This window comes from Penicillium hordei (genome assembly GCF_028827395.1).
Source record: "Penicillium hordei strain IBT 12815 chromosome Unknown utg000005l_segment0_segment0, whole genome shotgun sequence".
Taxonomy (NCBI): Eukaryota; Fungi; Ascomycota; class Eurotiomycetes; order Eurotiales; family Aspergillaceae; genus Penicillium; species Penicillium hordei.
Window position 1 is genome coordinate 1,430,379 of NW_026623146.1, and position 23,493 is coordinate 1,453,871.

The window sequence follows — 23,493 nt, forward strand, 5'->3', positions numbered from 1 at the left end:
TACTCTAACTAGGGCCGGTCCATAGTCGCCCCGACTCCCATTGCTAGATCCACGTTTTAACTATAAGATGACGGGTTTATTTATACAACTGATCCCTCGAGAATGTGCAACTTGGTGAGATCATCCTGCATCAGAAAATCCCCTACCGGGGCCGACCTTTGCCACCAAGGACTTCAGTCCTATTTAAGGTATTACTGCCGCCAAAATATTACATTGTGTTGTATAAGACGTTTTTTCTTTTCTTTTCTTTTTTTTTTTTTTGGCCTGATCTATACGACCAAAGTCCCGTGTGGCACACTTCGTCGCCCATATCCCCCGAGGCGCATAAGACACGTGCGATACACTATTTGTGATACGGGCTGCATTCCAAGGTTGCGAGGTGAGCTGTCATCTAGTGGCTTCAACAAACCCACAAATATTCAAAGTTCTAAACAACCCTGGTATGGTCAAATATCATATAGGTTACCACAAGGATATAAGATGCATCCTAGGTAGACACTAGTTGGACAATTTCCCACTAAGATCAAGAAGTAAAAGGGATTGAAAGAAATCCCGTTTTATAGGGTAATATATTTACATAGATGTGTTGAGAAGCAGATTGCAAACCAAGCAAACGGCGACCTGAACAACGCCAACGAAGAGAATTATGATCCGAGGATCAAAAAGGGGATATCAACAGAACGGGCGATCGGAGCGAGTGGCTCTGCGTATACACGAGACAGAGGCTAGAAGAGGATAGTAAAAAAAAAAGGGTAAGCCGGTAAGCCGGGACGAAACGAAAAGGCACATTATTCCGACTCCGTCGGCCATCACAGTTGCACAAAATTGATGTCGTCATGGCAGCAACCTGTAATACCGGGCACGGCGCGAAACGAAAGGAAAAAGAATCACGGAACTATTCATTATAGAGGTCCAAAAGCAAGTTCGTGGGGTTACTAGCGTGTGTACTTGACAAGCAAGCTAGTTGCTAACCTGCTGGTAACCACCATTATGCTTCCATTCACTCTGCCTCCAGTCCTTCTGGAAGTTCTGCATCTCATCACGGTTAAGAGGAACCGGGTTGTTACCCAACGCGTTCTCGAGACGGCCCTTGCGGCGCTGGCGCAGGCAGAAGAATAGGAAGGCTCCGATACAAAGAGCGGCGGCGGCGGCTGCGCCAACGTAAACTCCAATGTGGGCTCCCTCGCCGAGATCGTCCCATTTCTCTGATAGAGACTTCGGCGCTGGCTTGTTTAGTTCCTCCAGTACAGTCGAGTTTCCACTGTTAAGTCGCATTAGTGATGTCCCGGGTGATTCTAATCTGGGCCCACTTACTCCTCGACTTTGATGCTCTGCCAGGAACCCGAGTGGTCCCCATAGCTGTACTCCTTGCCAGAGTGGAAATCCTTAACGCGCAGCTTGCCAAGGGTCATACTAAAAGGGGCAGCATCCCAGTCGACAAGGCCACCAGCCCACTCGATGGTACCCTTTGCCGCCTTTTCTTGACCAGCAGGCCAGAGACTGAATTGGACACGGCAGGGGGTCTGGGGGTAGTTTTCGCCAAACAAGGTTGACTCCTCGGAGTAGTCCAGCTCGCGAACCATCTCGCCGTCAATCCACCATTGGAGTTTATCCTGGTCCCAGTATGTGGTGTAGTTGTGGAACTCGGTGTCTGCGTTCGCGACATAGTGCTTTCCGCCGCGATCGAAGGTGGTATCGTTACCCTTGCCAAAGAAGTTGGACTGCACTTCACTAGTGTTGTACCCCACCCACTCCCAATCGATCTCATCCAGATCGTCGGACTCCAAAACCACACTGCTGACTAGACCTCCGCCCTTGGCCATCTTGACGTGAGCTTCGACGACACCGAAGAAGATATAGAAGTTGGACTGTAGAAGGGTGGACTCTCCCTCCTTGGAGAGGGTAAACTTGGCTCCATTGTCATCGTAATTGTAGGTTCCGGTGGCCATATTCCAGATCTTTTCGTCCAAGGTGGTGTTGAAGTTCCATGTGTGTTCGGTTCCGAGGGCAGGATCCGCAGGACATGACTTCTTCGTCGGGTCACAGTCGGTCGAAGTTTGAGCAGTGGCGTAGCTAGCCAAAGCTGCCAGAACGGCAATGCGAGAGAAAAACATGGGGGGTTGATCTATATGAACGATTGCTCAAGGTGCTGCTGTTGGACTGCCAAAAAAAAAAAAAAAGAACGGACTCGAGATTACTCGAGATTCAATAAAGAGTGGATGTGCGAGTGCACGGTAATGAGTGGAAAGGCAGTCTGCCAGCAGCAATATCCTAAGAGAGGGTTGAAAAAGGAACATCAAAAACACGGGGGGAAATCAGCCATGACGGTCCAATTTAGACGCAGAGTGGACTTGCATTATGGGCTAGCGGTGTTTTGGGCCTCACTATTTTTCTGTGCACCGTTGTACTCCATCGAGCGTAAGGGGAGACCTGCAGAGATTATGGTCGAGTTTGCTAGCCAAATCTAGGTTAGAGGGTTCCATTTTGGTGCATGCCACTAACCTCATTGAGCTATCCCCCAGGAGCCCTGTGCGTCAGACTTAGCCCCTTTGGGTTCGCCCAGTGTTTTCTACTCAAACCACTTTTAGGCGGACGATCCTGATTGGTTATAACTTACCCACCGATTGGATGATCGCCAAGAACCCTGATAAGGATCGAACAGACCTTGGAATGGCTTGAAATGGCTTGAAATAGCTTGCCAGGTATAATAATACACACTTACTCCAGACTCTCTAACAGTTTCATATCTGAGACCCAACACTAATTTGCTCTTCATCTTATCTACAGACATCCCTTGACTCAAATACAGGATAAGACTGTTTAGTGCACGTGCCATTCGAGGGAGAATCACCTATGCAATGAAGATCAGAGCCCAATTGATAACAATTGCCACGGGGACAATACCTCCAAGATTGCACTCCGTACAGATCATCATGCATGTGCCCCCTTAAACATAACATTTTGAAAATCATAACAGGGCAATAACGAGAACCTCCAGTTCTTCAATCCGTACCAAACTACGGAGTAAATTTTAGCGAAACTCCGCTCAGGGGGTCTAGGAACAAAACCAAAATGCCAAGTCCACCAGGTGAATGAGTGGAGATGTCAAACCCAAGTTTTTGTTTTTCTCTCTTCTTCCCCCCTGTGGGCCCTTTCCCCTGTCTTACCTGCCCACTCGCTTATTAACGCGCTTTCCTATCTGGCGAACGATTTTAGCTCAACAAACCATACTTCTCTGCCCTTTCATTCGTCACAAACAAAATGACGAGTGCGGCGTTCTCGTGCGATCGCCCTTGGGTGGACTCAACTCTCCGGCTCAGAATGCTATTAGGGGTGACTTCGGTAATTCTGATCGATCGAACGCCACTCCTCGCTGGTGACACAGCCAAGTCTTACTGGAGCAGGCCAAGGAACGGAGTCCCTCACCACTCAGGTACCCGTCAGCAACTTGTCCAACTGGATTATTTAGACATCCCGCCACATGTGCAGTGTGCATTCCAAGGACTCAACCAGATTGTTCTTAACCATACGGTGGGATCCGAACTCAGGGGGTTGGCATCCAGATCTGATTCTTGCATCATTCAAAACAAAGGAAGCATCACACGCACAGACCAGGTACTCCATTTCAAGAATTAGTTCTCATCAAATCATATATATGTCATGTCTCATAATTACTTGGCTCCCTCAAACACATCCATCCCTGGATCCCACATTTCCTCGAGAAATGATGAAACCAAAAATAGCAAACGCCAGTGCCAATTGATCTGTTCGAGACCAATGGCCAAAATACCAATTAACCCACTCCAGTCATTCTACATGTCTTACGTATAATCCCGACCATGATTCACGGCTCCGTCATATAAACCTTAGCCGGCCGGCGCAAATCATCGCGATCCCTATATCGGCGTGCGCTGCGTACACTCGTCGGCTTCTCGACATAGTCGACGTACGTCCCGGACGGACGACGATGATGTCGCCGTCCGCGGCTACTCGTGCTGCTGCGAGTAATTGGAGGCCGGTAGCCGACGTCCGGTGTATCGCCGCCGCTCCACGCACCGGGAAGTCGAAATATTCGCCACAGCCAGAGGATGAGGAGGGTCCCTGCGATCGAACCGATAACGATACCTGCAATCCCCCCGCCGCTGATTGTGCTTGGGCAGTTGTCGCCGCTTGACTGCCGGGGCTCGAGGATGGAATTTATAGGAGCCTAGGGAAGCGAAAGGATTAGCTTTTATGAGTTCTACAGTATGCGATCCGTGGTTCTTTGTTCGGCCCGCATGAGGGTTGCTGGGTGACCCACGGAAGAGGGCTTCAGCGTCCAAGGAATGCACTTACCATGACTGCAGCGTGTCAAAATGTTCTTGTTCTGATATCGTGATTTTCTCGGTTTCTGGTGGTTGGCGATTGTGTGCAGAACAGTGGGTCTTGATGCGATCTTGACTCCAGCACCCAAAAAGAAGTGTTGGTATAGATAATTGAGACAAAATCACCCACACAACAGATGACAAAAGATGGAAACAAAAACTGTTCACAGCCAGAGCCTCAGGTCTTATTAAAACCGGAATCCAGTCTCACAATTCCCCTCTTGATTGCTCACCCCAACCTCTTCTCATCCCGCTTCTGACGTCAAGGGGACGCCAGTCTTGGCGGCCTGAAAGAGCAGCGATCTTCCTTTCACACAGCACAAACTTGGAATTTAGTTCAAGTGATCCTTGTCTGGTGCCATTATTGGCTGCTTACTTCCATTCTCCTCGTAATTCCAGGTTGGATTCTGTCAATTGAGGATATTGTGCCGGCTGTATACGGAGTACCAAGCCTTGCAGCAAACCCACATGCATTTGCCTAGGTATGCATGTCAAACATGAAAAGTCTTGTTAACATGATAGGCGTGGAAGGAATGCAACGGGCAACTCGGGCCATGTGGTGGATAAATGCCCAGAGAACGCCCGAGAGACTAAATAAGCTACCTTTGTAGTATGTTTTGATGTGGTGATAGCAGGTAATAAATTTGCGGCTCAGCTTGAACAGACTCACGCGTGAAACATTATCCAACCTACTCTAATACACCTAAAGACCAATCCTTGTCCAACTGCACGTGTTCCGGAGAAGGCGGGACCTCCCTAGTCTCCCATGCCTTTCTCTATGCTCACATGCAACCGTGCCACCATTCGTCATAACATCATCTTGTTCGAACCGGTTTTTGTTTCTCGCCTCTCTCTAAGCCGGTCGTGGAGATGCACAATATCTCATTTCCATTACTTGTCATGTTGAGATCCGGAAAGCACGACGACGATGGAAATTAAAAACTTACACAGCATGCGTGGCGATAGGATAAGTCCCGAGAATTTACCTTAAGAGCCAGGAGTTCGTGGCCCCAGCATCGCTGTTTCCGGGGATTCTGTATTTCATAAGGGGTATCCTTGAAATTGTGCATGCAAATGAGTTGTTAGCAAGGGTTTATGTAGTAGAGAAGATATTGTGGTTATATTTGTAAAGATACGTTTGATCGGCAAGGGTCTGTGGGAATGCTACGTTTGAAGATATGCTAGGGGTTTCTAGAGCTTGTTTGAACATGGGAGTCCCATAATTAGCAGCAATAAGCAAATAGGTGGAAAGTTGGATGACGATCTATACAGATAACAAAATGAAGGCAAAAGGCCCGCCTGGTAGTTCGGCTCTCGGCTGCAAATTAAGCCTTGCATAGGTAGGCTCTGCCCCTTTCATGCATAACTGAAACCTCAGTTTCAACTCGTCGCCCCTTGGTGTATGTATTGCGCTAGTAGAAATATATATCATAGGCTTCAGATTGTTAGGTAGGGATATACCACGACATTTCTTGGACAAAATGAGGTCAATTGCTTTTGAAGATATTGAGCAATATATATGTCAATCTTATATTCACTGCGATCTACAAATTCCAACTAGCTTGAGTGGACCCCCATGATTGCTCGGCACAAATGAAGCCTCGACGTAGAGAGCGAGCAATAAAATTCAATACCGAGGACGGGATTAAACCCGTTGAAACAGGGCGTCCGAAATTTTACATCTTAATATCCAATACAGTTGCATCAGTGCCATTCCAAGACGATTCCAAGAAATCCTTCACCTTCATCGGTTTGATTTCTGGAAACTTCTTGTTCAACGCATGTTCGGGATTCAAATCAAGCTCTTTATTCACGAACCACATTCCAGCAGTGGAGAGCAGATCTTGAATATCAGCTTCAGGAAGTTGGAACATTTTGCCGTAACTAGGCAGCATCGAAACTCTTCCAGCCCTCAAGTCCGTCTCGGAGTCATGCATCACATTAAACTTGGATCCTAATATGGATCTGTCAGCAGATATTTTATCGATGAAAGAGAGCGTGTTATATACCTTTCGCATCCTCCGCCAGTTTGATAATCTCATGCCATGTCAATTTCTCTCCTAGAATATAACTTTCCTCTCGCCATTTTGGAAGATCTAAGCTCGAAACAACGAACTTAGCGATGTCAGTGCTGTGAGTGAAAACGACGAGATCATCCCCTGAACCTGGGACCGCCGCTGATTCGTGGAGTATATCAACAAACAATGGCCAAGGTGGTATATTGGCCTTCAATTGCGGCGCGGCGTAGTAATCAAGGAATATGCCATTGTAGATCGCAGTATACTCCAATGATGTCCTTTTGACGGCCTTGATGGCTTCAGATTTGGCTTTCGCAACAGGAGAACTGTCCGGGTATCTGAGGAGGGGTTAGACTTTGATCTCCTTTCCCTATGCACAAAAATACTTACTTGACGGGATATGTAAAACCAGCAAAAATACTAGGTATAATTCTTCGGGTAATAGGCGATCTGTCCGCAGCAAGGATCAAATTCTGTTCCGGTTCAAGATCGCCCTGAGAACTGATTGTGCATATAACAGTATCGACGTTGTTGGCTTCCAGAGCTGATTCGATAGATTTGGCGCTCCTATAATCAACGGCGACAACAAGAGCTCCAAGCCTTTTTCCAAGTTCTGTGTTTTCCTGCGTATGATGAGCTACTGAAATATTAGAGGTAAGTTTTGAGGACTATCTCACCTTTCGGCTCAAGATAAGAACTTCATGTTTCCCTTGAGCTGTCAAGGCTTGAACAATAGTCAGACCAAGGCCACTGCTACCACCTGCAACAGCTACGACAACCATCTTCAACACGTCTTGAAATATGTGTGAAGCAAGGCCAAGGAGATAAAGCAAGATACCAAGATAGAGCTTGTGGGTGCAGAAAGGGTGTTCTAGGGTAGCTTTTACTTTATAGTAAAAGGAGAACGGAACTTAGGAGGTTTGTCTTTATTATATAACTATAAGAGGATGATGTGAATTGGTAAGCTAGAAAACTAACCTTACCCCTATATTTTGAGTCATAAAGTATCCGGGACGGAATCTATACCCATCCGTCGCCTACCTAGGTATGTAGTCTATAAAGCGGCCCTTATCTATATATATGATTGGTTACTGTGGCTCTATGGCGGAGCCTACGCTGCCGGAGGAAGGGTTGCCGGTCACGATACTTGTATTATAGATTTATCAATCTATCCGGCCGATCATAAGTTAGTTAAGCCATGGGCAGCGGGTTTGTAACAAGTCGTGAAGCGTTTGTAAGCGTTTGTCACTAGTGAAGTATGCAATGAATCGGTCGTGACGCGGACTACTTGAAGATAGCTTTAGGTTCTATACGGTCCGAAATGAATAGTTTATTTGAAGTGGCGGATATTTCACCGGCACCATCACAAATCTGAAACGAACGACCCCCTTATCCAAAAACTTATTTCGTCACCTTAAAAATGCAGCCTCGGGATAAATATATCTCGAAGCTTGCTGGAGCAAATGTCCTGATTATTGGTGGCACTGCTGGTGTTGGTTACGCCGTCGCCGAAGCCGTGGTTAAACATAGCGCTGCTTCAGTCATTCTTTCGAGTTTCAACCTTGACCGTGTTTCTGCCTCCACGTCACGCCTTCGCGAATCATATCTATCGACTGCTTGCCAAATCACCGGCTTCGCGTGCGACTTGAAGCAAGAGAGCCTACTTGAATCCAGCATCGAGGGTCTTTTCAATGCCGCCACGTTGGAGGGGACACGGCAGTTAAACCACGTCATTTTTACTGCTGGCGTTCATCCGAACCCGAAGCCTTTTTCACAAATCGACTTTAACTTCATCAAACTGGCCTAGTGCGTTTCTTTGCCCCATTGTTGATAGCAAAACATGCGATGAAGCACATGGCACCAGGTCCGGCATCCAGTATTTCGTTCACGTCCGGAATCAGCGCCTATCGTCCGTACCCTAATTGGAATGCGCCAGGCGCCTATACCGGCTCATTGGAGGGCATGGTTCGAAGTTTAGCGGTTGAAATGAAGCCAGTGCGCGTAAACCTGGTCTGTCTCGGCCCAGTTGACACAGACCTCATAGCTCGCTGGTACTCTACTCCTGACGAACGAAAGAGAGGCATTGATGCTATCAGCAGTTCTTCTGTGACAGGGGCTATTGGGCAAGCTGAAGATGTTGCAGAAGGTTATGTTTACTGCATGAAAGACTACAACTTGACAGTATCCATTATAAATTCCAACGGAGGATTGTTGATCGTCTGAGGACAAGCTGCGAGTATGACCAAGGTGCAGATTTCTTGCTATTGAGGAATTCCTATGCCTGCGATAAAAGAGTGGTGTTATGACAGCGCCATGGGACGTGATCATGGAAATCCACAACTACGTTCCTTTTTGAATGATCCACGCCTTGTCTGCGCACTGGATAGATATTCAGACTGCCGATACACCCAAGACAGTCATCAATGTGTCTTCGACGTCTGGACTGCACGGCCAAATGGGTCAGATTAGCTATTCGACAGCGAAGTCGGGGATTTTGGGACTCACCAAGACCGTCGTGGCGGAGTGAGCTAGGTGTGTGTAGACAGTTTGTATGCTAGATGAGCTTTGCTAACATGGTGTAGATACACTGTCCGCTGCAGCGCCGTCGCTTATGGCTGGATGGATACGCGGTTGACCAAGCCGCCCACAGAGGAGAAGGTAATGCTTGCTGAGCAGAACATCGTCACGGGTATCCCTGCGAACGCGCGCAAGTTTAGGGATACATCGGATATCCCTCTTGGGCGGCCGGATACTGTCGACGGTGCGGCCAATGTTACGCTGTGTTTAGCTGGTCCGGTGTCATTCTATGTCACGGCGACTTATATTGAATGCACCAAAGGTAAATATATGTAGGTTGTTTGATTTATGTGAATACCAATCCAGTGGTATAACACCAACAAAGAAGGGAAATATACACGTCAACATGTCTCAAATTCTCATTTCTAAAGCGCGCAAGCATGATTGTAAATGGAAAGATGTCCAAAACTCCCCGGCCCATGATATCATTCAAAACAGCAGCATACAACCATATTCATTCAGGTAAGAGCCTGAAAGTTAAGAACCACAACATGATCGTCTTCAGTCATTATCGACCAGTGATATAATCCCGATTCTCGATCGTCACACTCTTGGTCATGTGGTTGACTTTATAGACACCGACGAGTCGGGCAGCGAGCTCGAACTAAAGAACATGTTAGTTAGCTATGTCAACTTGGAAGCGAAAATCAACGACACCTACCATATTGTTTCTTAATGAAATGACAATGAATTGGGCGTTCTTTGTTCGCTCCTTGATGTACGAGGCGACAATGGAAACCTTAAAAGAAGTTAGCACACGTGTCTGTTACAAGTCGTATAAGACCAACTTACGTTTCGGAAATCCAGGGCGGCATCGATCTCGTCCATGACATAAAGCGGAGTAGGCTTGTAGTGGTGAAGAGCGAAGACCAATGCCAAACTAGACAGAGTCTTCTCTCCGCCAGACAGGTTACCAATGTTCTTCCAGCTCTTCTTGGGAGGCATGACCGAGAACAAGATTCCTTCGGAAAAGGGGTCCAACGAGTCGACGAGCTCCAACTCGGCGTTACCGCCCATGGTGATCATTTGGTACATTTCTTTGAGGCGCAGAGAGATAATACCAAATCCTTCCATGAATCCATTCAAGCGAGAAGATCGAAGGCCATCCAGGCGTGCCTTGGCAGCATCTCGTGATGTCAAAGCGGTGGTCAGATCCGCTGAGCGCGATTCGTGCTCGGCGGCTCGGCGACGGTACTCCTCGATAACTGACAAATCGATAGAGGCATTCTGAACCTTCTCCTCTAAAGCGGCAATGACGGCTTTCAGAGAATCCTTATTCATAGCCTCTAACTCATCCTTGGTGTACATCTGAAGCTCGGTAGGCTCCTGCTCTTCACCGATATCGCTGATGTTCTGGACGGTCAGCTTTGAAAGCTTCTCCTCCCAGTAACGACTGCGCTTTTGATTCTCGGCCAAGGCCTTCTGGTTCTCTTCCAGTTTATTGCGCATCTCGATCTCAGCAGCTCTTGTCTCATTAAGCTCAGCTACCTTTGCGTCAAGCTCATCCTTCATGGCCTTCAGCTCGCCCTTTTTAGATTCCAAAGCCTAAGGATGGTCAGCATGTAAATTCAGTATACCCGAGGATCTTGGATAAGTTACCTCCTGGGCTTCGTCAGCCTTCTGTCTCCAGTCGGCAGATTCATTGGTCTGGTTGGCAACATCTTCTTCAAGTTTCTCTAACTCATCGGTAATCTGAGCAATCTCCTTCTCTGAAACATCGCGGGCTTTGGTGTGCTTCTTGATGAGTTTTTCGTTCTTGGATTGCTGCCCCTCCGCGTTTGAAATCTCCTCGGCAAGCATGCCAATCTGCTCTTTCAAGCCATCCACCTTCGCCTTTTGGCCGCGAAGGCGAACACCACCGACCTCCATGATCTTGCTCTGCAAGATCTGGATCTCTTCCTCGATGCCACTTTTCTCGTCGTTAAGTTTAGCGATCTCCTTTTGGGCTTTGGCTATCTGTTTCTCGAGAGCAGCAATTTGGCCTTCATCCGAATCAGAGGGCTGGTGCTGTGCACCCAGCTCCTTTACGCGTCGCTGGGCATCAGCAAGACTACGCTTGGTGCTGTCTATCTCGATCATGATCTTTTGGATCTTGGTCTCCAAGCGTGGGATTTCCTCCGATCTTTCCTTCATCTGAGCCTCCACATGACGCTGCTTGTCCTGGAAGGCCTGGAATTTCCTTTCCAGATCCTCGAGATCTGATTCCAAGCGAGACACCTGCTCCTTTGTGGTGTCGGCGACTTGCTTAGAGGACATACCGCCTCGGGCCACACGGGTGCCACCACCGCTCATTGTTCCTGACACATCAATCAACTGACCATCTTCCGTCACCACTCGCCAACGACGAGCACCATAGGCAATTCGATTCGCTTGCTCCAAGTCCCTCGCAACCAACGTATTTTGCATCACGCTGTAGAAAGCTGGGGCAAACTTGGGATCCTTCGGCTTGACGAGATCAAAGAGACGAGGAACACTTTCAGGTGTGTAGATTGTTGCCATATCACGACGGGGGAGGCGGTCAAGAAGAATGAAGTTCGCTCGTCCAAGGTTGTTCTTGCGCAAATAGTCGATGCATTGTTGGCCGACTTCGACGGTTTCCACCACCATGTTGTCGAGAGCAGGACAAGCTGTAGAAATGGCGACATCATACTTCTCGTCAATTGTTCCCAGGTTACCAAGTCGGCCATGGAAACCATCGATACGGCCAGACTCTTTGAGACGCATCAACCCAGTCAAGACACTTCCACGGTTTTGTGTGCTTGCAAGACTGACTCGTGCCTCGTCTGCTTTCTGGCGGGCACTTGAGACATGCGAACGAACTTCAGGCTCACGGCCGGCGTATTTCTTCAAGTCGTGTTTGAGCTTCTCCACTTCAGACTCCAAGGTCTCTTTCTGGGCTTGTCGCTCTTCGAGATCGTTTTGCTTGGCTTGCAGACTTTCTTCGATTGTAACAATCTTGCCCTGTGCCTCTTCGAGGAGAACAGCACCAGCATTACCACGCTCGCGCAAGATATCTAGCTCACTCTGAGCAACTGCGACTGCGGACTGTTTCTCGTTGATTTTCGCATTCCATGGCTCTAGTGACTTCTGCTTCTCGGTAATCTGATCAGATAGGCCTTGCGTCTTGCCTTTGAGCCCCTCACGAATTGAGTTCAGTTCCTTCTCTTCTGTCACCATCTCCTTCTCAAATTGAGTGGTTTCGGCGGTCTTCTTCTCAATATCGTAGGTAAACTTCTCAACCAAGCTCTGGCATTCAGAAGCAGCAAGGCGGCTGGTCTGCATGGCTTTCTCTAGCTTCTTTTGTTTGCCGAGCAAGAATTTCTTCTTCTCCTCAAACTTAACCGACTCCTTGTCGTACTTGGCCATCTCCTTGAGCAAGCTTTGAGTCTCCTTCTCTATCGACTCGTAATGACGAACCCCTTTTTTGTAGGCTTTTTCGAGTTCTTTGATGCCGGATTCATTTCCCTCGTGCTTCTCGAGTTCCATGTTCAGCAGCTCCTGCATTTGGAGAATGGCCTCTTCAGTAACACGAACATTATCAGCGCACTCATCAATGTAGATCTGATAGAGGGCCGATTGTTTCTGTGCTAATTCGTTCTCCTCACGGATGTAAGCCAGAGCTTTGTCTTTCTTATCCACCAAGGCCGCCTTCTCCTTCTCCACGTGCTGGACACGGTTGTTCTTTTCCACGCATACATCATTGAGACCTTCGAGCTCGGTTGCCGCTTCATCGATAGGTGTCTTGTACTTGGAAGTTCCGATGATATCTTCCAAATATTCCAAGAGGCCTTCGTCATGTTCGTTGGAGGCTTTTGGCTTCATCTGAGCGATCGACTCGACCTCACCCTGCAAAATCAGGAATCGCTTGTGATCGAGATCAATTCCGCGATCACGGAGGAAGGTCGTCACAGCGGTGAAATTGGTCTCCTTTTTGTTCATGTAGTATTTACTAGTGTTATTCTTGAACGCTCGTCGCGAAACAATTAGTTGGGAATCTGGGACCACTTCCTGGCCGCCATCAGGCAAATCGAGGACTTGTGAGAAATGAACCTCGACTTCACAAAACGCAAGGTTTGGGTACTGAGCAGAATTATGGATCAGCGCGGAGATTTTGCCCTGTCGCATCTTGCTGGCGCGGAAGCCAAACACGAATAGGAGCGAGTCAATCACGTTGGACTTTCCGGAACCGTTCGGTCCAACGACAGACGAAAAGGAGGCGTGGAATGGACCAACAATCTGCTGGCCGGCGTAACTCTTGAAGTTTGTCAGAATAAGGTTCTCAATAATCATTCGGGGCTTAGACGCCGCAGGCTCCTCTGGCGCTTGAGGGGCCTGTGTTCTGGATTTGGCCACAATGTCCATCGGCCTCTCCAAGACTGTCGAGTTCGGGTTTATAATGGGAATCTGAGATTTCGGCTCCTCCAATTGTTTCGATGGTGACTGGTTCACGGCGGATTCGGTGATATCCGACAAAGGCGGCACGCTTGCTCGGTGCGCTCTTTCTTGAGGCTCTGGCGATCGGGATGGCTCTGGAGTTGGAAGTGAGCCCTGTGCCGGCTTGGGTGTGATTGAGCCGTGACTCTTGCGGGGATGAGCCATACTTTTTCTTTTCAACGCTGCTTTACCGGAAGGAGATTCGGGATCGCCTTCCATTGACACCATACTAGCGCCCTCGTCATTCTCGTCATTCTCTTCGTCGATGTCCATCGCATCGGTGTCCATCGCGTCCGTATCCATTGCATCGGTGTCCAGGGCATCGGAATCATCTGTTGTCGCTTCTTGGGTCTTGCTGGCAGCGCGCACAGTCGAAGGTGTCACAGGGTCTAGTGTCATTCTTTTGCTCGATGCCCTCTTTGCTTTCTTAGGGACTGGGGTGTAGTCCTCCTCCACTTCATCATCGTCATCGTGCGTATCGGGTGTTGGTGTCACATTTCCGGGGTCCTCCGATTCAGATGTATCCTCAATGACATAACTCCGGCGGGGAGCAGAGCGGCGGGAAGCCCTGCCCTTGATGACTGAGGCCATGTTGTGCAGATCAGTGGGATGTCTGCTGCATGGAGAGGGGCGATAGTGTTTTGACGGAGGTTTTGTCGGTTGAAAGTGGGTTGTTTACCTCGTGCCCAAACGGGTAAAGTGTCCGCCGTTCTGCCACAACAAGCCCTTCACCGCCATGTCCCGCTGTAATTTACCGTACGGTAATTACTCCTCCGCGGAGCTTCATGGAGATCAGCTTGGGAATTGTTCACATAACCTATCACTTCTCTCATTATGCCCAGCATGGCTCCATGGGAGAGTTTCGACCAAGTCTTCTCATTTAATAAGAAGTATTCATATGAGCCGAAGGTTTTTGACCAGATTCTCTCCAGCCGGCGTTCGTTGGACCAGCTCTTTGCCGATCGACTATTGGGACTCCTCGGCATCCAAGGAGGTATTGTGACTTGAAGCCCTGCGCTTGAAGCCTCGTGCTAATCAACACTTCTCTGTAGTGACCAAGATCTATCCTCCCAAGTCCAATTCAGATCTCCGAACACTGTTCAATCACATCGTTTCTTCGGAACTTGATATCCATCACAAACAGTCCTTGATATATTACCTCCTCAAGGACTGTCGCACTGCGCCGGAAGCTTCGTCTCAGTTTGCGCAACAATGCCACCTCCCAGAAAAGTACCGTTTCTTCATTGAAGGTCTTTGGCATTTGGATCGACTCGATTTCAGAGTGAGTTGCGAACGATCTTTTCAGGCGGCCACTTCTAACAATTACATGGCTGATAGCGAGCCGTCGAGTATCTTACTGAACCCTCACTCATTCCTACCTTCCCGGATGAGATCCTCTACGTTCTCACCCTCACAAAACTTCCCAAACACGATGACAGCCTCGCAATCGCATACTACCTCACTGCGGCCCCTCCTCTTGCAAGCGCAAAGATCCGCAAAGCTTTCTTCGACACACTCGCCCGATCCAACGTCACTGAGGCATTCTACTTCACGCGCAAGTACGACGATACTCTCCGTCAGAGCTTTTTTGAACAGTTGGTGGAATTTGTTCACAGGGCTGCCCCTGGTCAAACCAGAAGCAGACGTGCGATGGAACTCGTCGGTCTTCCGCTTGACGAGGATGAGGAACTGTGGTTTGAGCATGTCTTACTGCAGGGCAATGCCAGTACCCTTCCTGGAGCTAAGGATACTGTGATGATGCGACGCCTTGCAACTGGGCGAACTGGTGAACTCAACCCGGAGCTTGAATCCTTAGGTGGCAAAAAGGTTGATGGGTTGAATTGGGATGACCTTCGGGGGAGCATACGACACACGTAGATGATATACCCAACGACTGATCCATACTGGATTCAATGTTCATTGATTACTCAAAATTGAAATAACAATTAGATCTAATGGTTTTAATGGTTTTAAGTGGCTTTTTAATAGTATTCTGTTATTTTATCATATACATTGTAGATATCGTTGGCTTTCCCTGCAAATATATATAACTGTTTGTTGATTAGATTACATCCACTACGTGGGCTGGACCTGGCAAATGAACATCTATGTTTCAAATTCCCTTGAATCTCATCTCGAGACAAAGGGGAAAGTGATAAAAACCCAATCTCATACTCTTGAATATCAAAGAACTGTGCTCTACAAGAGTGCTGGGATTGCTTTGCAGGTGTTCCGATAAGATACGGACCAATTCCGTGAAAAGTCCCAACCACAGGAGTTCATCGTTTCTCTCTTCGCGACAACCAACCCTGTTCTTACTTTTCTCTCAAATTGCTTGATCGGATATCGGAGGACGCATATCAATTTGAGAAAGGTCATCAAGATACAGACCTTGCATTGAAGGGGAGCAGTTGAGCAAACACCAAAGCCGCGAAGATGGTGGTATGCAGCTTTTTTCAGCAGGGTCGCTGCAAGTTCGGAGGTATGAATCTCTCGAGTATAAAGAAATCAAGCCGCTAACGTATTTTCAGATCGCTGCAAGTTCGAGCACCCTGGCAAACCTACTGCTGGCCCATCGGGGAATCGATTCGGTGCCTTATCCGGAGGGTTTGGAGGTACGTTCAATTGAATTGTTTTGATTCAGCTCGGCTCAATCTGGAGAGCCTATTTATTAGATGTCTATTGTATCCTGAGATTACATGTCCGATCTCTATGTTTCTTCTGCTTCTACTATCCCCATCCTGGTTTTACCCATTCTACTTCAAATCCCGAGGCGCAAGAGATATTCCCCTGCGCAAACCAATGATAAATCCCATGAACCACGCGCCCTTTCAGGCTAGCCTCTTTTCTGTTTCAAAGCCTAACAGCAAGTTTACGACAGGTCAAAGCCAGGCTCAACAAGCAGCTGAGTAAGTCACGTTCCCAGTGCCTTGAGTGGATACAAAACTGACAAAAAGACAGCGCTGCAGTGAAGCCAAGCGAAATCAAGACAGACTTGACCGCAGGGCAGGGACGTCCGGAATGGATTTTCTCCGCATATGCCCCCAACAAAGATGTTGCTCGCCAGCTGTTCGGTGGTGCCCACCGCGAGCGCAGTATGGAAGAGATGCGCCTGCGCCATTATGAATTAGCAGCGGCTGGCAACCTGAACGAAGCGGTCCAAGAAGCTTCAGCTCTATGGCAAGAGTGTGTACAGCAGATGGAGATCTCACTGAATGACCTGAATGGTGCCGTCAAATATGTCGTTGATGGCAGGAATGAACATCCCAATCGACTTGACATCATTGAGGGCAAGACCGAGACTAGTATGAGCCAAGCTCCAGCGGCATTTGGCCAATCCTCTCCATTCGGCCAGCAAAATGCTGCCCCTGCCCCTGCGCCTGGAGCCTTCGGCGCTCCTTCCTCGACATTTGGCCAGGCTTCAGGTCTTGGCCAGGCAAGTGGATTCGGTAGAGCCTCAGCACCGGCACAGCCGTCTGGCACGGGCCAGTCTACGGCCTTCGGACAGACTTCTGCGTTGGGTGGCTCCGCCTTCGGCCAAACTTCCACCTTGGGAGGACAGTCTGCCTTCAACAAAACACCATTCGGCCAGCCAGCTTCTTCTCAGCCAGGAGTTAACCCGAGTCCATTCGGTAAGCCGTCAGTCCTAGGAGGTGCAGCCCCATTCGGTGCTCCATCTGGTGCTTCTCCTTTTACCCAACTAGCTCAGAACCAGCCTGCTGCTGCTGGGTTTGGTCAGAGCGCTGGACAAGCTGCCCCGTCGCCGTTCGGTCAAGCCGCTGCACAACCTGCCCCGTCGCCATTTGGCCAGCCAGCTGCCAACCCGAGCCCATTCGGCCAACCATCAGCCCCAGTAGGTGCCTCACCATTCGGCCAGCCCTCAGCCCCAGTAGGCGCCTCACCATTCGGTCAGCCTTCAGCCCCGGCAGCCGCCGCCCCATTCGGCGCTCCGTCCACCGCTTCTCCTTTCACACAAGTCTCCCAGAACCAGCCTACTGCCGGCGGGTTTGGCCAGCCTGCTGCACAACCTGCCCCGTCTCCCTTCGGCCAGCCTGCAGTCCAAGGCGTGCCGGTGCAGACTACCAACGCCGGCCCGCGTGCATACATCAAAATCGACAATCCTCAAGACCTCAACCCCCTTCCACAACTGGAGGGCGAAACTCGACATAATCCATCCACCAAACAGCTGGTGATGTGGAAGGGCCGTCCCGTGAAGTATATCAACGAGCACCCGTGCTACCTTCACCCACAAGACAACAAAACATTTGTCCGAGTCAGCTTCCCTAACGGGCCCCCTGATCCAGCTAGTCTGAAAGACGCACACGGCAAGCCTGAGGAATACACCCCAGAACTCACTGAGGCATATCAGTTTTTCCTTCAAAATGGCTACTTCAAGGATGGCAACATTCCTGCAGTACCTCCTAAGCAGGAGTGGCTCAGTTTCGACTTTTAACCCCCAAAGCTGAGCTAGCATTTATTCGTCTTTGTCTTATCTCTATTTGCTATTTTACCACACATCCCAAGGGCTGAGATGATGTGCATATCGTTCTCACAACAAGCAACATGTTCCGGGCTTGCGGAACATGGGAAATGGCGCTTAGGAGCTCAACAACACTCAATTTACGAATGTAGCAATTGCAAGTGCTTGATTTTCACCGTTAATGAACCAACCTACGGTCTACAGACCACTACTGAGAGTATGTTGTGTTTCAAGATGTTTCCATTTTTTATTTTAAGATTTTCAGGTACGAACGGAATCCCCCGCAGCGCGAAACAAGCCATGCGGGCCAGAACCAGCTCCAAAGTCGCGCTGTGCACTCCAAATTGGCCAATCCACGATCCCTCCCTGAGGCAAGCCCAGCCTAGCGCATTTATGCGGCAATGGTGACCTCAACCTCAACACCGGCCTCGATGTTGATGATGATCTGCTTGACGGTCTCGGTGGGGGCGAGGAGACTAAGATAGAATGTCAGCAACTATATCTGCCAGGTGCCACGGCGATAGTGCCGCAATTCAATAGGGCGGGGAGAAACTTACTCGATGAGACGCTTGTGGATGCGCATCTCGAACTTGTCCCAGGTCTTGGAACCCTCACCGTTGGGGGTCTTACGGGTGGAGATCTGGAGGGTCTTGGTGGGCAGACGGACGGGACCCTTGACCTGGAGGGACTTGGAGCGAGCACGGTCGATCAGCTCCTGGCAGACCTTCTCGAGGGAGGCAACCTTGCGGGAGGTGAGGGTGATGCGGATCTTGTGGACCTTCTGTAGAGCGGACGAGAAGCAATTAGTACATAGCTTCAATTGGCGAGGTCCATGGACACATTGCACAAAGCGACAGCGACAGTGAGGTGCAATAGCGATTGTGCGACAGTGACCATTGGATCAGGGGCAACGTACAGGGCCCTCGCCGAAATCCTTCTCGGGCTTCTGGAAAGACATCTTGAATATGTATGGACTGAAACGGGTTAGTAATTCGATTCGGGAATTTCAAGAGCAGGAAAACAGGGAACGCGCACAATTTAAAAGGCGATTGCCGTCAAGACCTGAACTACTAGGCTCGGTAAAGTGATGATGGCTGTTGAGGTGATGTGGATCGAGAATTCCATATCCAAAAAGTTCAGTGCGAAAGTCTTGGCGCTTCGGCTATCGCACGCTAAACCCCTTTAGGTCCCCTTTGATTCCTTGCTTATGTCATCACTCAAAGAGGACAGGAGACCGCCGAGTGATGGCATTCGAGATGATAATCATGAGCTGACGGGTAGTTGCGCGTTTTTTATTTTGTTCTTGCTTTTCTCCCTCTCATATCCTTCCCATCCTCCCAGTCATAATCACCTTAATTCGCCCCAATGGCGGAGTTCCCGCCGCTGGCTCCAGTGCCCTCCCCCGCAGTGCGGAGGACAATCCCATCAAATGACTGGGAAGTTTGTCTAGATGCATGGATGGCCCTGTTAAGGATCCGCCTGAATGCATCGGATCAACCATTTAAGGATGCAGCTGCTGAAGATACATCAATACCGCCATTCCTGGCATCTTACTATCAATACACGGCGGCTGGGGATTCCAGTCTACAAAGTGGACCTAAAGCTCGACAGCTTCGGAAGTTCTGCTTTCTGACAATAAGAAGATACATGCTCGATCTCTCCAACCCACCAGACGGAATTCTGGACTGGAGACTTCTCGGCAATCTATGTTGCTGTTACCCTTCTAGCGCGGCTTTGAAGACGTCATTATCAAGTGCCTGGGATCTGCACCAGGGCCAAATCACTTCCAGTATCGAGAGAGCAAAAGCCGTTGTGATTAAGAACCTCTCTTCCGCCAACTCATCCTCAAACCCCGAAGTCATTTCTGACATCCGCCGTCTGACCATCCTCGCTTCAGTGCTACCAGCATGTGGTCAGGAGCTGATGGCCGGCTCTGACTTCCTGGATACGATATCGGAAGCCTACCAGTCAAAAGGTGCCCGGGAAGAGTTCCGTAGGATTCTCGTTGCTAACATCTACGTCGGGCTCGTCTCGTTACTGAAGGAGCCCGTCAATTTGTCTTCGTTATTGGATCAGCTGTTCAGCCTGAAAGCCGGTGCTCGAGTGGGAGCACCAAAAATGAAGAAGGAAGCCACTCTACTCTCAGATCTAATCTGCAGCTCGGACTTGCTTATTCGGCTGGAGAAGTATCTGAGCATTCACCCCCAGAAACGGGGACAAGACCTCCTTGCCAGCTTGCGCACCTATCAAGTGGAATCAAAATCACTACACCACCGGTACCAAAGACGCAAGAAGGTCGACAAGGGAAAAGAGGTGTCTTCGGCCCCAATTGTTCCAGGAGAACTCCACGCACACAAGATGTCACTTGTTACTCAAGTACAGGACCTCTTCCCAGATCTTGGCTCCGCATTCGTTGTACGGCTATTGGACTTCTACAACGACAATCCCGAGACTATAGTCGCCCAACTTCTCGACGACTCGCTTCCCCTGGAGCTCCAGTCTCTAGATCGATCGGAGCAACTACCTCCCCCAGCTGAACTCTACCATAGCAATCTCCCACCCCAGCCAACACCAACGTTTGCGCCAATCCCGACCCGCAAGAATATCTTCGATAAAGACGTGGACATCGCCGAACTAAGCCGCTCCGGCGAAGCGCAAGGAAAACTCCACTTCGGCCGCGTCAACGCAGACCAAACAGCCGACACAATCCTCGCAGACCACAGCAAACACGCCGCAAACAAAGCAGCAATTCTCTCCGCACTAGCAACCTTCGACTCAGATGATGACGAGCGCGACGATACCTACGACACAGCCGACGTAGGCGGCGCCATCGACGGAGCCACAGGTGGCGCAGACGGCGAAGCCGACCCAGCTGAGCGCAACCGCCGCGCAGCAGATATCGAAACAGTGCTTTTCCGAACATACAAGTCTAATCCAGGACTCTTTGCTCGTGATTCAGCGACCCGCCGCTCTCAGCCGCGCGCGTCGTTGAAGCGCGAGACCGAAATGACTGACGAGGCTATCGAGGGCTGGGCTGTTATGCTAACGCGTGATCCTAAGCGTCTCGCTAAACTCGAAGACCGGTTGGCTATGGACGCTGGCGGGTTGGCTGGTGCTGGGTCACTTAACCAGCCTGAGTTGCGTTCCACATCTTATAGGAGGCCGCAGCCTCGTGAGGATGGGGAGGGTTCCGATGAGGGCGAGCCCTCTGGTCATGCTGGTTCGCGAGGTGGTCGAGGAGGCGGTGGACGTGGCGGCCGAGGACGGGGTGGTGGCGGTCGTGGTCGCGGTGGCCGTGGTGGTGGTCCTCCGTCTGGCGGCCAGGGACAGCCAGATAAGGACAGTGCAGCGTCACGGCAGAGGAAGGAAGAGAATAAGGGTAGTCGGGCGAATCACAACCGTCGACAGCAACACGCGAAGAAGATGGCGCGTGGCGGTGGGTTACCCGGCTAAGCATACGAAGAGATGAGATTGGTTAATATGGATGCATTGCGGCATAAAAGCTTTGATCATTCTTTATATTTCATATCTGATAGTGGCCATGGATGTAATTTACAAAAAATACGTTGGGCCTCTCTAACAAGAGCCACAACGTATCAAAACAGATCGCATTCAAGTGATTCGTTAATATACCTCAATGCATATAACTACAATGCAGTATAGGCAGTCGTGATAATATGTTTACTCAGAAAACTCGTACTTGGCCAGCAAGGACCTGACACTTGATATCAGTGGTGGTGATCTGAGAAGACGCCGCCCTCGGCAATGGACTTGCGGCACTCCTCCATGAGGCGGACCTGTTTCGCGACGTCACCAAGCCGGCTGATAACCTCCTTGTTACCATCATAGAACGTGAAGATGGCATAGGGAATACCAGTATCACGACAGAACTCTATGACGAACTTCTGCGTACGACGTAGGTTGTGGCGCGGGATCCGCGGGTAGAGATGGTGAATGGCCTGGAATTGCAATCCGCCGTGGAAGAAATCCAGCCATGTTGGGCAGTCGACGTCCATAGTGGTACGGAGCATCTTCTGCGCGAAGGACTCGCCAACACCCAGGTCGGCGGTCGACATCGCGAAGTGGGATAAGGTGATTTGGACGTGGAGTGGGGAGGAGACGACGTGTGAGACGAGAAGGAAGATGATACGGCTGCTTGCATCAGGAAGCGTCTTGTACATCACACCGTAGCCAAACCAAGTCCAAAAGAAGACCTGTCCGACAAGCTCAAACCAAACATGCCACCAAGCCGGGCCCCTTTTAGGAGCTTGGCCCTTTAGCAGATACTCCCAACTCAAGGCGTACAGATTGAACCGAGCAAGCATCATGATGGGGTAGTAAGAGTAATTTTGGAATTTGAGTAAGAATCGAGCCGGGGCGTCGAACGTCATGATTCGATCATAATAGGTACTCCGGAGACTCGTGAGGAAGCGATGCGAGATAGCGAAGAACGGGATATGCTCGATATCTGGGTCATGCTCTGGCTCATTGGTCACGATGTGGTGAACGTTGTGGCTTCGTTTCCACCACCCGAGACTCAATCCACCGAGATAGTCTGCGATGAACATTCCAATGAGAGTATCCACATGGAAATTGTGTGTAATACCCATATGGCCAGCATCATGGGCGGTAAACACAAGCTGATGCCAGAAACAGCCGAGGAAGAATGCCGAGGTCGCCCACCATCCCATGCGGAGGAAGGTATAGGAAAGACCTGCAAAAAGTGTGTACCGACAGCATTCAACGAAGTAACAAGAGTAGTTGCAGTCGTAAAGTCCCTCGGCCTTGATACGCTCGTTCAGTTCGCGATATTTCCGTTTGATCTCTTCCTGACTTGCGGTATCCAAGGAGGGGTATTTGGCAGTGTCGAAGACGATTTCCTCCCGAGTTCTCGCATCCAAGAAGGCAGGCTTGGCCTCCGTTTGCTCGGTCGAAGCGGTTCCGGTCGGTTTCCGTTGACGAACTGTGGATTTCGAGTCGACCGCATCGAATATCGGCGAGGGAGGAACTGATCCGTCTTGACTGGAGCCACTGCATAATTCTGGAGTTGTTGAATCCTCATCACTCGAGCATGCGTCTTCGGCATAGGCGCGGAACTTGCCGCCCTGGATTGGGGGTAGAAAGTTGATCCATATTCCTTCAATTCGTCCAATCTGGTACGAGCGCATACGCTGTCGGGCTTCTTCGGAGTGTAGTCTGTATTAGACGGGTTTCAATTAGACTGATCAGAGGTCGTGGTATTTGTCGTTCCAGAACATACGCGTTGATCTCATCTGTGGCATCCCTGCCCACCATGTGCTTGATTGGCTTCTCCCCCCCGGGGTGATAGCTGATGAAAGGGTCTACCCTGAGGACACGGTCCTCGAAGATTATGACATGCTTGCCCTCCGCAATGAGGCTTTCGATATATCGTCGAGTCAAGAGAGTGTCCTTCCGGGACGGCCGGGATGCGGGCTTCTCCATGGTATGAGGTGCGGTGAGAGGGTGGATGTGCGTAGGGTCCGATAACAACGCGGGATTACAATGACATTGCTGAGGGTCGAACTATACAACTCAAAAAATGCAAAATGCAAGATGCAAGATGCAAGATGCAAGTAAACAAAAGAAACAGGAATGAGGC

At 49.7% G+C, this 23,493-nt stretch overlaps 12 protein-coding genes across 12 annotated transcripts; 6 read left to right on the plus strand and 6 right to left on the minus strand.

Annotated features, from left to right (window-relative positions):
* Positions 1–960: 960 nt before the first annotated feature.
* N7537_009500 (glycoside hydrolase family 16 protein) lies at positions 961–2,114 on the minus strand (the record flags this gene model as incomplete). The annotated part of the gene is made up of 2 exons (XM_056900554.1): positions 961–1,261; positions 1,315–2,114. 2 exons carry the CDS (start codon positions 2,112–2,114, stop codon positions 961–963), a joined length of 1,101 nt encoding a protein of 366 aa, XP_056749222.1.
* Positions 2,115–3,844: 1,730 nt separating this feature from the next.
* N7537_009501 (uncharacterized protein) lies at positions 3,845–4,338 on the minus strand (the record flags this gene model as incomplete). Its single annotated transcript, XM_056900555.1, has 2 exons — positions 3,845–4,207; positions 4,336–4,338. 2 exons carry the CDS (start codon positions 4,336–4,338, stop codon positions 3,845–3,847), a joined length of 366 nt encoding a protein of 121 aa, XP_056749223.1.
* Positions 4,339–6,040: 1,702 nt separating this feature from the next.
* Positions 6,041–7,164, minus strand: N7537_009502 (uncharacterized protein; the record flags this gene model as incomplete). Its single annotated transcript, XM_056900556.1, has 4 exons — positions 6,041–6,318; positions 6,374–6,720; positions 6,773–7,005; positions 7,060–7,164. The coding sequence occupies 4 exons, from the start codon at positions 7,162–7,164 to the stop codon at positions 6,041–6,043; spliced, it is 963 nt and encodes a 320-aa protein (XP_056749224.1).
* Positions 7,165–7,802: 638 nt separating this feature from the next.
* Positions 7,803–8,189, plus strand: N7537_009503 (Glucose/ribitol dehydrogenase; the record flags this gene model as incomplete). Its single annotated transcript, XM_056900557.1, has 1 exon — positions 7,803–8,189. The coding sequence occupies one exon, from the start codon at positions 7,803–7,805 to the stop codon at positions 8,187–8,189; it is 387 nt and encodes a 128-aa protein (XP_056749225.1).
* A 38-nt stretch (positions 8,190–8,227) lies between these two features.
* Positions 8,228–8,605, plus strand: N7537_009504 (Glucose/ribitol dehydrogenase; the record flags this gene model as incomplete). Its single annotated transcript, XM_056900558.1, has 1 exon — positions 8,228–8,605. One exon carries the CDS (start codon positions 8,228–8,230, stop codon positions 8,603–8,605), a length of 378 nt encoding a protein of 125 aa, XP_056749226.1.
* Positions 8,606–8,738: 133 nt separating this feature from the next.
* Positions 8,739–9,235, plus strand: N7537_009505 (uncharacterized protein; the record flags this gene model as incomplete). Its single annotated transcript, XM_056900559.1, has 2 exons — positions 8,739–8,905; positions 8,965–9,235. The coding sequence occupies 2 exons, from the start codon at positions 8,739–8,741 to the stop codon at positions 9,233–9,235; spliced, it is 438 nt and encodes a 145-aa protein (XP_056749227.1).
* A 232-nt stretch (positions 9,236–9,467) lies between these two features.
* smc4 (condensin subunit SMC4) lies at positions 9,468–13,984 on the minus strand (the record flags this gene model as incomplete). The annotated part of the gene is made up of 4 exons (XM_056900560.1): positions 9,468–9,563; positions 9,621–9,698; positions 9,752–10,504; positions 10,559–13,984. 4 exons carry the CDS (start codon positions 13,982–13,984, stop codon positions 9,468–9,470), a joined length of 4,353 nt encoding a protein of 1,450 aa, XP_056749228.1.
* Positions 13,985–14,227: 243 nt separating this feature from the next.
* Positions 14,228–15,359, plus strand: N7537_009507 (ELYS family protein; the record flags this gene model as incomplete). Its single annotated transcript, XM_056900561.1, has 3 exons — positions 14,228–14,387; positions 14,446–14,675; positions 14,732–15,359. The coding sequence occupies 3 exons, from the start codon at positions 14,228–14,230 to the stop codon at positions 15,269–15,271; spliced, it is 930 nt and encodes a 309-aa protein (XP_056749229.1). The 3' UTR covers positions 15,272–15,359.
* A 470-nt stretch (positions 15,360–15,829) lies between these two features.
* On the plus strand, positions 15,830–17,846 carry N7537_009508 (FG-nucleoporin nup42; the record flags this gene model as incomplete). The annotated part of the gene is made up of 4 exons (XM_056900562.1): positions 15,830–15,875; positions 15,925–16,008; positions 16,275–16,302; positions 16,355–17,846. 4 exons carry the CDS (start codon positions 15,830–15,832, stop codon positions 17,844–17,846), a joined length of 1,650 nt encoding a protein of 549 aa, XP_056749230.1.
* Positions 17,847–18,264: 418 nt separating this feature from the next.
* S10a (40S ribosomal protein uS10) lies at positions 18,265–18,831 on the minus strand (the record flags this gene model as incomplete). Its single annotated transcript, XM_056900563.1, has 3 exons — positions 18,265–18,349; positions 18,431–18,654; positions 18,790–18,831. The coding sequence occupies 3 exons, from the start codon at positions 18,829–18,831 to the stop codon at positions 18,265–18,267; spliced, it is 351 nt and encodes a 116-aa protein (XP_056749231.1).
* A 407-nt stretch (positions 18,832–19,238) lies between these two features.
* Positions 19,239–21,326, plus strand: N7537_009510 (ASCC2 family CUE domain-containing protein; the record flags this gene model as incomplete). The annotated part of the gene is made up of 1 exon (XM_056900564.1): positions 19,239–21,326. One exon carries the CDS (start codon positions 19,239–19,241, stop codon positions 21,324–21,326), a length of 2,088 nt encoding a protein of 695 aa, XP_056749232.1.
* Positions 21,327–21,601: 275 nt separating this feature from the next.
* N7537_009511 (fatty acid desaturase) lies at positions 21,602–23,336 on the minus strand (the record flags this gene model as incomplete). Its single annotated transcript, XM_056900565.1, has 2 exons — positions 21,602–23,069; positions 23,134–23,336. The coding sequence occupies 2 exons, from the start codon at positions 23,334–23,336 to the stop codon at positions 21,602–21,604; spliced, it is 1,671 nt and encodes a 556-aa protein (XP_056749233.1).
* Positions 23,337–23,493: the final 157 nt, after the last annotated feature.